The sequence below is a fragment of the Manacus vitellinus genome, unplaced genomic scaffold (assembly GCF_001715985.3).
Source record: "Manacus vitellinus isolate BGI_N305 unplaced genomic scaffold, ASM171598v3 scaffold_43_pilon, whole genome shotgun sequence".
In the NCBI taxonomy this organism is placed as follows: Eukaryota; Metazoa; Chordata; class Aves; order Passeriformes; family Pipridae; genus Manacus; species Manacus vitellinus.
This window is the reverse complement of record NW_021940560.1, coordinates 6,667,885-6,680,847: the sequence shown is the minus strand read 5'-3', so window position 1 is coordinate 6,680,847 and position 12,963 is coordinate 6,667,885. Positions and strand designations below refer to the sequence as shown.

At 41.0% G+C, this 12,963-nt stretch overlaps 1 protein-coding gene across 12 annotated transcripts in view; it reads left to right on the top strand.

The window, feature by feature from the left end:
* The window catches only part of R3HDM1 (R3H domain containing 1), a 76,129-nt gene extending 64,774 nt beyond the window's left edge, over window positions 1-11,355 (top strand). For 7 of the 12 annotated variants that reach the window (XM_018078872.1, XM_029962205.1, XM_029962206.1 and 4 more), the window contains 8 exons: window positions 280-428; window positions 2,398-2,501; window positions 3,078-3,245; window positions 6,270-6,439; window positions 6,644-6,794; window positions 8,027-8,106; window positions 8,881-8,965; window positions 9,940-11,355. In XM_018078872.1, the coding sequence (XP_017934361.1) occupies window positions 280-428; window positions 2,398-2,501; window positions 3,078-3,245; window positions 6,270-6,439; window positions 6,644-6,794; window positions 8,027-8,106; window positions 8,881-8,965; window positions 9,940-10,292 (1,260 nt within the window). In that variant the 3' untranslated portion in view covers window positions 10,293-11,355. The remainder of the gene's footprint in view (window positions 1-279; window positions 429-2,397; window positions 2,502-3,077; window positions 3,246-6,269; window positions 6,440-6,643; window positions 6,795-8,026; window positions 8,107-8,880; window positions 8,966-9,939) is intronic. The other 5 variants (XM_029962208.1, XM_029962211.1, XM_029962204.1 and 2 more) reach the window with 4 other exon arrangements.
* Window positions 11,356-12,963: the final 1,608 nt, after the last annotated feature.

Here is a 12,963-nt window from a genome sequence, read left to right as displayed (position 1 = left end):
CCCCACTACCCCACTTTCTTTTGTAGAGAAAATCTCTTGTTAATTGATGGAGTCCCTTGGAGCCAAAATTTCCATTTTTGGAGAAGAAGGAGGTTTTTTTTAATAAACCACTGTTATTTCAACCACTATTGTCACTAGTCTTCTGGATTTAGAGAATTCCAGAAGTTCTTTCAGTTTCTGGGTTTGTGGTTTTTTAAATTCTTGTATCAGCTAGGATGGTCAGGAGGCAGAAAGGAACCTTGTCTGCAGGAGAAGATCTGAGTGTGTTTCCCATTGCAGGTTTCGGTGCCTCAAGGTTCCCAAGCAGTGCCCCAGCAGACATATCAGCAGCCTGTCATAATTCCCAGTCAGTCCAATCAAGGATTGCCCACCACAGGAATGCCAGTTTACTACAGTGTCATTCCATCAGGTCAACAGAATAATTTAAGGTGAGTTGAACTGATACCAGATTTCTCAATAACCAGGTTTAAAGGCTTTGTAGCACTGCCAGGATCTGCTTTTAGTCCTGCAGATATCAAAACGTGTTTTAAAGGCAGACTTAGACACTGTCTGTTGATTTTTGCTCTTATGCAATTAACTGAAACAACCAGTAGTGCTGTAATTGTGACAGACTTGCAGGACTGGAAAACATTGTCTCTGTATTACTTTCAGCAATACTTCACTGCAGTTCCACCTCTTGAATTTTCTGCACTCCTTCTCTTCCCCCTGAAGCCCCTCATGCTCAGCAGTGATGCCTTTTGCAGTAATATTTGACTGTCCATATTCACTGGGTTAGTCAAGGACACTGCTTGACTATAATGTGTAGAGAAAAAAGAATTTGAATCCCAGAATGAAACAAGTATAGAAACTTTTTCCTATGCTTGGCTTTTGTTTGACAAATAACCTTTTTTCTTTTTTTTTTACCTCCACGTACAGCCCTCCCTGCATATCCTTGTTTGTTCCCAACACAGTCTGAGTGTTTGAGAACAGACAGGCATGGACCTAAAAAAATTAATTAGGCTTTGTGCTTGTTACAAATTTTTCTTTCTCTAGTTTTTTGAACTTAGAAATGTGCAGCATTTAAAAATACCTGGCAGCTTTTAAACAAGCAGCAGCAGTGTGGAGCTTGTTTCATCTTTTTGTGAGTGCAGAGACTTCAGTAGTATTTGTGTCATTGCCTCATGCCTTCAGCTACTGAAATCTGAATTCTCTTTCCTTCTATCTGAAGGGTTTTAATCCTTTTCTGTAGTTCTGTTTGAGGTTCAGTGAAGTCACAGGTAGGCATAATCCTAGACTTTTTTGAAGTAAGTTTTGTTGCTTGATCTTTTGTGTCAGTTAGAATGTCCCTCTCTTTTGAACAGGGAAACATTTATTAGGAATTCAGAGCAGACAAGCAACTAATGACAGCATCCTGCTTTCCTCAGAAGAGTTCTGCTGCAGCACTGACAAGGAAAGCAGGATGCTGTTCTGCTAGAGCTGAAAGGGCCAAACCTACAGGCCACTACTGAAAAATAGGATCAATAAGCAGATGAGAAGCTGTGTTAGTTTTCAGTGGGTTTTGTCTGCTTTAATGGAAGGGCATCCTTAAATTAATATTATATAGTTGAACTGTGGGACAAAGGATGGAACAAACTTGTGAAAATGGAGGTAAAAATGGTAAGTCCAAGAGGAGTAAACCTACTTTTTTCCCAGAATTTGAAGGAATTTTTTTTTCTCAGAAAGTTTATCTGTTAGTACAGGATTCTATAGGCACCATTCTGACTGTAGGCCACAAACCTGATGTTCTGGCTGAGCAGTTTGTGGTATGATAGAATCTCACTATGTCTGTTAATTACCTGTTTTTCGTGATTACCCTGAAAAAACTCGTGACATAAATAAACTGTTAAAGTTATCCCTGTTATCCCTGTCCTACATGTTACAAACAGCTGAATGGTTGTTTATCCCTTTGAGTCATCTTCTTTTTCCCACACCCTGTTCAGAAAAGCCATGGAAAGACAATCCCTTCTCTGGGCTGTGTGGATTGGTTGCTGATCAGCTGCCTCAGCTCTGTGGGGCCATCCTGCAGCTGGGAGACTGCATCCCAAATTCTGGTTAACTGAGGAAAAAGTTGTCTTTTTTTTATTCTTCTCCATGTCTTTTTGCTGATCTAGTGCTATGGACACAAAAATAGTGTATCAAAACAGGTGAATTAGTACAGCTTCTCAGTGTAGGCAGGGCATGTGTTTTTCCCAAGGAGCAGGTGTGAAACTTCAGTCTTCTGAAGAATGAGCAGATTCAGGGGTAGGTGGAAATATTGATTTAAAATTAACAAATCTCAGTGACTTGCAGTACGTGGAGACAGCAGATGCAGCAGTCGTGATTAAATAAATGAGTGGGGCATAAATGCCTGTTAGTCATGTTCTTTTTTTATTATTACAGTTCATCAGTAGGATATTTGCAGCCTCCTGGATCGGAGCAGATACAGTTTCCTAGAACAACATCACCGTGCAACTCCCAGCAGCTCCAAGGACAGCAGTGTGCAGGTTGGGGGAATAAAGCTTAAAACAATGTCTGTTATTACTGTGCTGTGTGATTAGATATTTGCTATTTAGGGTTTGATTTACAATTAACTGCTCTATTCTGTTGCCTTCTTTCCTCCATATCTGAATTTATTTTCCATTTTTAACCTGAGGCAGGTTGATTTGACATCTCGACTTGTTTATGATTGAAATCTCTCAAGGCACATCACAGTGCCTTGTATGGCCACTTGTGAGTTGGGACAGACCTGCATGTCAGCAGAATGACTTTCATCCTTTCCTGAATAGCCAGACGGGTCTGAGAATTCCGAGGTTTGGGTTTGCATTTGCCAGAAGGAGCAAGGTCCATCTGGGCAGCAGTGCAGTTACTCAGCTCTTCTACTCAAGCACATTCTAGATTTCACTAACGAAGCAGGAGTAGTGATTTTCTTAAGAGGTCCTGAGGAGAGTTTGCAAACTGTGTTCTGGGTTTGGATAGAGGAGAGGTCGCTTTTTGACCTGCTGAAAAGCTAAAAGTACTTGGAAGCTGTGTGGGGTGTTCTGTTTTTATGGTAGCCTTATTTACTGCTTTTACTTCCATAGTTTATAGCAACCACTCAAGTCAGAAGCCATCACCTCCTACATTATTGCCACCTTCATCCAAGTCAAAGCCACAACAGGCTGCTTCCCTTGTGCACTACAGCATAGTGTCTCCACCCTCATCATGTAAAAGTTCACCCACTGCTCTGTCCATCATGCAGCCAAAAAAAGGTATATTTTATTGGGATTTTCATCTAAGCCATTCTGTCTAGAACCTGCTGTAAATGATCAGATTTCATGGCTAACTGCTAGAACTGCTGCAACAACTGCAACTCCAGGGCCAGCTCTGAAGTTTTTTGTAATTCTTCATCTGAATTGCTATTATTGTAACTTCTAAAATGACAACTTGGAACTAAAATGAAACAATAGCCAGCCTGGAGCAGCCTTCAGCAGGTAAATGTCACTTAGCAAAGCACTTAAAACAGGTTCAGAAGGTTTGGATCTACAAATACTTGGGTGATCTCTAGAAGGGGTGTAAGTAGCAGCCTCAATGTGTTTGAAAACAGTGGTGACATAGAACTTGTCAATCCATGAAACCTTTATAAATGTTAATGTCCAAACACTTAAGGCTCTGAAGTTCAAAGCATAACATTGATGAACTGGTCAGGAAGGTAAGAGCACTAGGGTTAGTCTGAACCTCCAGACAAGAGATTCTAGAACAATCCTGTGATCACAGTGGCACTGTCTTTATCTTGCCAGGAGGAAATTTGATACATTACTGGCTTGGTAAAAAAGAGATAATCTCAAATAGTGCTATGTCAGTATTTTGCAAGCAAGCAATAGATGAAACCACCCTAGGTCAGTCACCCAGATTCTGCTACAGATGTGGTGTGTCTTACAAACATTATCTTTTAAGATATTTTTAGAACCTGTCTATGAGTAAATAGATAACATGCAGTTAAGTGGCAAGATAGCTGGATTAGCAGTGTATTATATAGTTCATGGGCAGCTTCGATTTTGTTTCCATTTTGCTTCAGGTTTGTTTGGCTTTAATTGTGGAATGTTGTAATTTCAGAATATCCAAAGTGGGCCTTGCACTAGTTTGTTTTTTTTCTGCCCTCCTAATCTATCCTGGAAGTGCAGGTTTTGTGCAGTTTTGATGGCCTGGTTCAGAACTGTTAAACTGTGATTTAAAGATGTTTGAGGAAAGGGAAAGCCCTCTATGGGGGAGGGAGAATAAATTCTGAGAGAATAAAGAAAAACATGCTTTTCAGTGACATTGAGGTGCTGAATCAAGGCCACTGAGGGAGGGACACTGAGGAGGTACAGACAAGGAGCAGAGTTGTGTTACAGAGGACCAGGCTGTAAATCTGGCAAGGCTTTGAAGGATTTCTTCTGGGTTTCCCTTCCTGTGGATTTGACAGGTGATAAAGCATCTACAAACTGACTAATTTGTTGTATGACACTTCATGTTGTCAGGATGCCTGTTTAGGAGAAGAATTCCATTTATTTCCACTTACTGAAAGGCTGTGGAACTACAAGCAGTAAAAAGAACAAGATTTTCTGGATACATGAAGTTTTCTTTTGCAGTTTAAATTGCATTTCAGATCGTGACACATTTTTAGAAATGGTGCTCTAGAAATGGAAAGGGTTTCAAAAGACAGGAGCATTTTTGTGGGGTGTTCCATTCTCACAGAACAAAATCAAAAGAGTGTGCTGGAGTGCTGCAGAATAAAATACTGTACTATAAACCAGTAAGATGGAAATAACTATCATTTATAGTATTTATAAATATATGCATCATAGAATATTAAAATGAGTGCCATTTTTGTGTGTTAAATGTAGTGTGTGTATATAGGTTGTTTGGTACATCTCAGGTTTATGTATAGGGACTACATAAGTCTGTGGCTTTGCCACTTGGAAACTGTTGTTATATATTATTCTGATTATGTAGTAGTCATAAACAGAGCTGTATTTTATTCTGCTGTGCAACAAAATAGAAATACTCACAATGTACTCACTCTTGCAGGGACTCCTAAATTTATATCCTCTGCTAAAGGTGGCCAAGTATCTGGTGCTTCCATTGCAATCTGTAACATGTGGGTAGAACTTCTGGCCTTTGAAGAGAAAGTACAGATGTGAAAACACTAATAGTTCATTTACCAATTTAATAAATATTTCTGAATACAATTTACAAAAGCTGGTGCAGTTTTAATGTTATGAGTTCATTATTCTACATTGTTTGGTTTGGTTTTTGAAGAAGTCTGTTTTTATGGAGCCCAGGGGTAGTGAAAACAATAGGCCATTTTAAAAAATGCCAGCTGAATGCATTTTATCATCTGTATCTGGCTGTTCTAACTGATGAGGTGACAGTGGTGTTACATTGAGAAGATTCCAGACTCCTGCTTTAAAGATGGGTGATTAAACGATGGTTAAACCCTGTGTTTTAACCGTGGTTTCTGAGAAATGCTGTGAGCAGTGTGGAGAGCAGAGAAGGAAACTGCAAACAACCATTTACAAGTAAAAGAAACATTCTATAAATTACCTGGGGCACAGCCAGGCCAGAGGAAGATGGTTTCTCTTGGGCAGGCTTTTGTCACAGTTCCTGGTGGGAAACCTCATGGAACAGTGTTGGATGTTCAGGTGTTCTCCCCTGACTCTACCATTGCTGTAGCTCCCACAGTACCCGAGTGGTGCAGGATGTGGGGTCCATTTGCAGCATCTGCCCAGGAGAGTGTTCCTATAGAGAACTTGTAAGGGTGGGTAAGCTCGCTGAGAGCCCAGGCTAAAGGCTGATCCCAGATCTTTCTGATAAATGCCATCCTAGCAGAGAAATCATTTGGAGTCTGCATTGCTGTGCATCATGTAAAACTAACCAGGAAACTTCTAATTTTAAATGAGGCTTGGTTTTGCATAATATCACATCCTGCAACACATTGCTCTGACAGAAACTGCAGTGAATGTTGAATATTCACTTCCAACTACTACTGAATAGAGTGATTGCTTTCTAAAATATTCTCAGCAATGAGTTTGTGGCTCCACTCTCTTCCTGTTCTGGGAAGCCCTCTCTAAGTTACTATTGCAGATGTGTCTGCTAGTGGAAATGTAATTGTACAGGAGATACCGCTCTAGTTTTCTGGGACTGAGCAGCTTATTTAGCCAAACATTCCCGATGTTACTTCCCAGTTTTGTGAATTCCTGCCTGCTGTGGGATGTGTGATGAGTAACTGTACCCTCTGGCTCCCTGTCTTGCAGCAGTAGCACCCCCTCCAGGCGGGGGGGTGGTGATGATGCAGCTCAACATCCCCAGCAATGCCCAGCCCCGGAACCCGTCCCCTCCGCAGAGGAAACACAGCAAGTACTACTGTGACCATCCCCGGGGGCACAAGGCCACAGAACTCAGCACTTTAGACGGTGCTGCTCAGGTGGGAGCTGGGGCCTGATCTACATGAACTGCACCTTTGCATGGTTCTTCAAAAGTTCTTTTTGGAGAATTAAAATCTGCTCAGAATACATTTAATAATAAAGTAAACTTATTTTAACTTCACTTCAGCCTTTGAAGGCTGTAGGTGCTGTTTAGCTTGTTCAAGTAGGTACTTTTTAGAACACTAATGTGGTGTTTGTTCCAGTTGCAGCACAGTCCTCAACTAGGTAGTCCTGTCACCTCACCGGCGCAGTCACCAGCACCAGCTCAGCTGTCGAACATGAAGAACATCCGTCCCACCTTAACACCTCTTTCTATTGTGTCCCAGTTTTCTAGACCTTTTGTCCCTGCACAAGGTATATTTTCAGTCAACTACAATGTGTCTCTGTTTTCTATCTGAATGTTTTAAAATACAGGTTCTATGGGGATTTTCTGCTCTCTTCAGCAGTATTGCTGTTGAAGCAGGATTGCCAAAATTATTCACTCAGGCATCATGGAAAACTTCACTGACACTGTCCCCCATATTCTCAAAGGCGTTTGATCTCCTTGTTGGTGTGAGAGCTTCTGTAACACACTGGCTTTCACATACTGTGAAATTCCCCATTTCAGCATTGGAAATGTTAATACAATGTTTGCTAGAATTCAGCTTCAAGTTTTAACCATAAATCACGAGCTGAGATCAAACCACTGCCTGAGCAAGCATTCATTCTTCATTGCTCTGTAGAACAACAGGATGGGATCAGAGCCTCCAGAGACTCTGGTACCGTTGCTGCTTCTGTTAGTATTTCAGACATTACCACCCAAAGACAGAAACAATTCCTTGTAGAAGAACTTCAGTCCTCGGCTGCCATGTTAACAGAAAACCAGAAAACATCCCACTGACATGGGATAGTTGGTAATGTTTAAAAAACAAATGGTAAAAAACCACTTTGTCATGAGCAAAATCTTCCCAAACTCAAAATTAATGGGTCTGTTTTACACAAAGATTTACTTTAAAACAAAAGTTAGAGAAAATTCTGTGTGTCTTCCTCACTGACAAAGAAACCCTTGTTTTCTTGTCTGTCTTTGTCTTATCTGCTGCATAATCTTTATGTGATTGCTTTGTATTCAGATGTTGTAGAAATTCCAAGAGGCCTGTTCCAAGCACACCTCTCAGATCCTTAATCTGCTGGGATTACTAAAAACTCCTATTGCATTGTCTTTGTGGATCCTTGCAACAAATAGGAATGTGAAAATTTACTTGGCTCTAATCAGGCATATAACCACAAAAAAGACTAAATTAGCATGCTGAGGGGAGCTTTGGACTTATTAAGCTCATTTTGAAATGAGAGGACTTAGATAAGACTGCAGTGAAGCAAAACTTTCAGTGTAATCCTTAAATACTAGAAAGCTTGTACCTTTTCATCTTGGGACTAGTCTGTGACTGACACTGATTTGTGCCAGGTGTGGGTTTGTGAGCCCAGCCAAACACAACTTTGTGCACAGTTACTCTGCTTTCTCTTCTGTGTAACACAAACCTCATAAGAGGAACTTGGAGGAAGATTTCATATATAACAGAAAAACCCTTCTAATTACCTTTCTCTTTAAGGAGATGCCAGATACCCATTGCTTGGCCAACCCCTGCAATACAATCCATCTTTATTACGAGGACAAGTAACAAGCCAACAGGTATTAAAGAGAACAATCTCCTGCCAACAATGAAAAAATTTAGGACAACCATTATAACCACCCTGAACAGGGGAATGTGTTATTGCACTAGCAAAGCAACTGAGTGGAAGGTGCTTGCTTTCCAACCATTTTTTATTCTGTGTCAATACTTCCCGTTGTTCTTGTTCGTTGTATTAAAAAAAAAAAAAAGTGGAAACATTTGTCTGAAGTTTGGCTTTTAGGCACAGTGTAGATTATGGATTTTTTTGATGTTAAGCAATTCACTGGCTAATTCCAAAAATCTAAAGGGCCCTTTGCTAAAAGGATTCTCTTTTATTCAAATAACTATTTAAAATATAATAAAAAAATACATACGGGCACTTCTAAACAAAGAGTGGGTTTGTTTCTTATAAGAACAAACCCAAAATATTAGTGTTAGCAAAGTTGAAGTGTCTTGCCATTTATTTGATTTTTAAGACACACAGACCCCCTGCCTCTGCCTTGCTTAGTTCTACCCAGTGTCAGCTCAGGATGTGGTGGCTGGGGCAGGGGTTCTTCTTCCCAGAAGATTTAAGGGGATTTTTTTATCCCATCCTTTTCTTCTGAAGCCAAGGATTGAATGTGCCCAACTGCGGGATTACAAAACTAAAATTGGACATGGAAATCTTTTCTGTACCGTGGTAGTGCAGGTCATTTTCCAGACATTCCTGGCACTGCTTTTCCCTGAGCTGACTAGAAATTTTAAGATACTGATGCATTGTCACTAAAGAACATCATTTGTGTCAATCTTTCCAGTGTCAACCTGGGAACAGACATGGGAACAGGGGAAAGAAACCAGCAAAGAAGGCTGCTTCAACAGATCTTGGGGCAGGAGAACCAGGTACAGAACTGCTGACTGACACAGTCCTGCAGAAAAATGAATTGTGGTCATGGGCTGGGAAGGTACAAGAAAAGCACAGGAGAGAAAAATTGGACAGAAATGGACATGGCAAACACTGGAAATGTAAGGATGGAGAGGAAGACATGATTTGAAGAGAGGGAAAAAGGGAGATTAAATGAGAAAAGTGTAGTTTTGAAGGCTGAAGAAAAGACCAGAGAAGTTCAGGATTGGGGAGTGCTAAAAGGAAAAGCAAGTTTGTCAGTTTACTGGATGTAAGTTCTATTGTATTGTTACATTAAATATTAATTATTGGTACCTCTGCTTCCTTTTACTGGCATAAGAACTGAAATCAGATGTGAACCACAAATTATTTGTGCTATTTCTTTTTTAATTTTCCCCCTTCTAATATAAATAATCCCATGGATTTGGGGGACATGGTAGGAGATCTACAGATTAGCTCCTTGGAGTTGGTAAAGACACATCCAAATAAAACTTGGCAGCATCTTCATACCTTTACTGCAAAGAATTTTTGCTGGAGGTGTTACCTCCCATCAACTCTTAGTAAAAAATGATTTCTCTATAACATTCTGCAATTTACTGGACAGGATTTTTTTGAGAGAAGACAGACTAGTTTCTTTGGCATGATGATGTGTGAAGGGTTACCTGGCAAAGCCAGTGAGATGCTCTAGTGAGTTCTGAAACCTGCTGTAAAATGAGTTGGTGATGATTTTATTATCTTTCCCTCTCTGTTCTGAGGACCCTCTTTGTATTCTCAGTTTCTATTTGTACACTGTATTTGTAAGCAGTGCTAAGTGTGAAAGCAAAAGGCTCTGTGGAGTATCAGGAATGGGAAGCCTGTGCATTTGGTATCAGCCAAGTGGAGATACAAGCATGAAATAACTCATTTCCCACTGTGTGTGTTGTCTCATTAAGTACAACGACCAACTCAGATTCATTTGCTTTTCTCCTTCCAGCTGTGGGAAAAGTCCTAGAAATTACTGAGCTGCCAGAGGGCATCACCCGGCTGGAGGCAGAGAAGCTCTTTGGAGAACTGTTCAAAGTGGGAGCGAAGATCCGGTGGGTGCGGGACGTGCAGTGCCTGCACGCGCAGCAGCGCCGCTCCGGCGGGGATGGCAGTGGGAGCACGGAGCCATCCAAGCCCAGTGACTTGGCCTCCACCTACACGGTCCTGGCCGCCTTCCCCACCATGTCGGCGGCGCAGAACGCGCTGAAGAAGCAAAGCAGTACCTCAGTGGGCAAGTTCAGGCTGAGAACCAGCAAGAAGCACTACGACCTCCACGGCCTGGAGAGGGCCAGTTCTCAGTAGCAGTTCCACCACGGACACTCAGCCTTGACTGCTTCCATGTTCCCCCCTCCTGGGTTGGTTTGATGTCACGGGGTTTCTGTTCTCTGCATGGAGACTCCTGGGATGTCTTGTCATACGACATTTGCCATTGAAGAATAAATAACCCGGTGAATCCAGCAAGATGAAGAAGAAAAGTTCCAGAGTTAATCCCAGACAATAGCAAGGAATCACCTTGGCGACAGGCAGTTTTCCATGAGGAATGCTGTGGAAATGCCCCCTACTTTTATAGTAGTTTTGTTTTATATTTTTGAAATCTTGTATCAGATCCAAAGTTCTATTGTACAGCAGATGTTCATAAAAATCCATATGCAGATTTGTATTTTATAATCCCTTTTCACAGCCAGCACACAGCTGTCCATTCCAAGGCAGGAACCTGAGGATTGGTGGAGGGGAAAAGAGAACCATTTTCAAGGAATTACATTAATTTTCTAGCAAACTACCCCAAATCTTCAAGTTAACCTGTTCTTTGTCCCTCGTGGTTTCCTTTTTTCTTTTTCTTTGAGTTTTTTTTTAAGGAAAAAAAAAATCATTTTAGTAACTAACTCCTTAAGTGGTCATTTTCCTTTGCAATTCACTCAAACAACGTCAAAAGAAATTACAAGGTTGTACCCTCGAAGGATTTGCTTCTGATCCAGCAAGTTTAATAATTATTTAAAGGGGAATATGAACGGGTTACAAAGAATGTTCACTGAATCACATTTTAATATTTCTTTTTAGCGAAAGTGTGAAGAAACTAAAATGTATCTTCACAAGTGACAAAATGTTTGCACTTTAATTGTGTCCCCACCAGTATGGCTCTCTCTCTCTCTTCCTTTTCACGCTAAGATAATTGTGTTTGATAAGTGCTGGAAACCTTTTTAATGGTTTAAGTTTTCATCATTTGCAGATGCTCACTGGACATTAAAGATTCATTGCACATTACTGAAACAAACCTTTTTTCAATCTGTGTAATTTGCAAGTCTGTACAATGTGTGCTGATGCAAGCCTTTTTCAGTTCAAGAGAATAAATGTTTACAAACACAAACCTTCCCAGTGCAGTTGTTTAAACTTCTGGGAGTCTTCTGAAACCTGGATGAACTCACATCAGTGCTTAGGATCCCTTGAAATGTGAGAAAAGAACTTAAAAATACTAGAACCTTTTAAAGAACCACTGTTGCTGCTCCTCCTCTTGAGTCTATGTTATCCTGCCCTCCGTCACTTTGAAATGTTTCCCTACATAAGTAAAAAAGAGAAATTATTCAGATGCCCTAAGGGACTGCTCCTGGTTTTATTTTTAGCTCAGGCACTGGTTTGTTGCTATAACTACTTCTTCACTTCCTAAGGCTATTGCTTTGTGAAAGGTGCATTTGTAACTTCTGAAAGTGGAGACTCAAGGTAAATGTTGTGTTTGAAAACATTTTATAGAGCAAAAGTAAAAAATGAAGGTGCGTTAATTTTCATCTTTTATACAAAAAAATTCTATCCCCGAGCAACCAATCGTGAAGTGGCAAGGACAGTCCTCTGCATGTTCAACTCTCGAGTCCTTCATGTGATGAAGTACTTGAAAGAAAGCTAAGAAATCTAGTGCAGTTTTCCTGCTCCTCTGAACAGCAGAGGGAACCTGACTAACGCCCACATTCTGTAACTCCCTCTTGCTGATTGCCAGGGCCAGTTTCAGATTATGTTTTAATCCTGTAGAAGTAGCTCACAGGTTACAGGTCTGCAGTGACAGGTGTCCCAGCCCAGCAAGGCAGCTTCTCCCATAGTTATCACATTCCACAAGATTTTTCCTAGCTGTAGAAGGGTAGTCAGTGGCTGTGAGAGCTCCCATCTATTCTCAACAGCCCAAGAACTATATCTTGCATCAAATGGAACTGTTTCTGAGTGTTGCTTGACTTACTCCATTGCATAAACCTTCCCTATAACAACCAGAGAAGAAAAGGTAATGCAAGGGAAGCATGGAAATGCAATCCAAACAGTGGGAGGGGAGGGATACACTGATTAGGAACAAGGCCCAGGAAATACTTCATTTTTATCAAGTAAGTTGTAAACTTGAATGCAAATTGCCTTAGAAGAAAAAATTATAAGCCAGTTGTACTCTAATGCAGAACGTGATCCCTTCCAGTTCCTACGAGCTGCTCACCCTTTCTGTTTTCCCCTGCCTCACACAGGGACAGTTACTTTCTGGAGTTTGATCTGGCTGTGCTCTACAAGCCACATACATACAATTAACAGAAGTGTCAGAGGCCTCTGCTGTGTGCAGGGGGCACAGAATTCACATATTCCCACTTTACAGTCTTGTTTATTCCTGATTTTGTGCTATTTCGTGCTGTCTCTAGTAAGTGAACAGGGTGTTTGTACCTTCCTGGCTTTTACACCTGTGCCCCTTCTGGTCTCTTAAGCCACACAAGCCTAGGTGGGGACTGTGTGCAAAGCCTCTGGAACTACCTTTGTTCCCCTAAATCTTCGTTTGCGAAGCCCAGCCATGATGATGATGACATTTGTTCCATAGATTTGGATCATGGTCTAGAAAGCAAATAAAAGCACTTTATGGCATGGATTTGTCATATGTAAAACATTCCCAAGTGTTCCCAGCAACTCCTCTGGTGCTGTGGTGTATTTGAGCTGCCTGTCATTTAACATCAGAGCCATT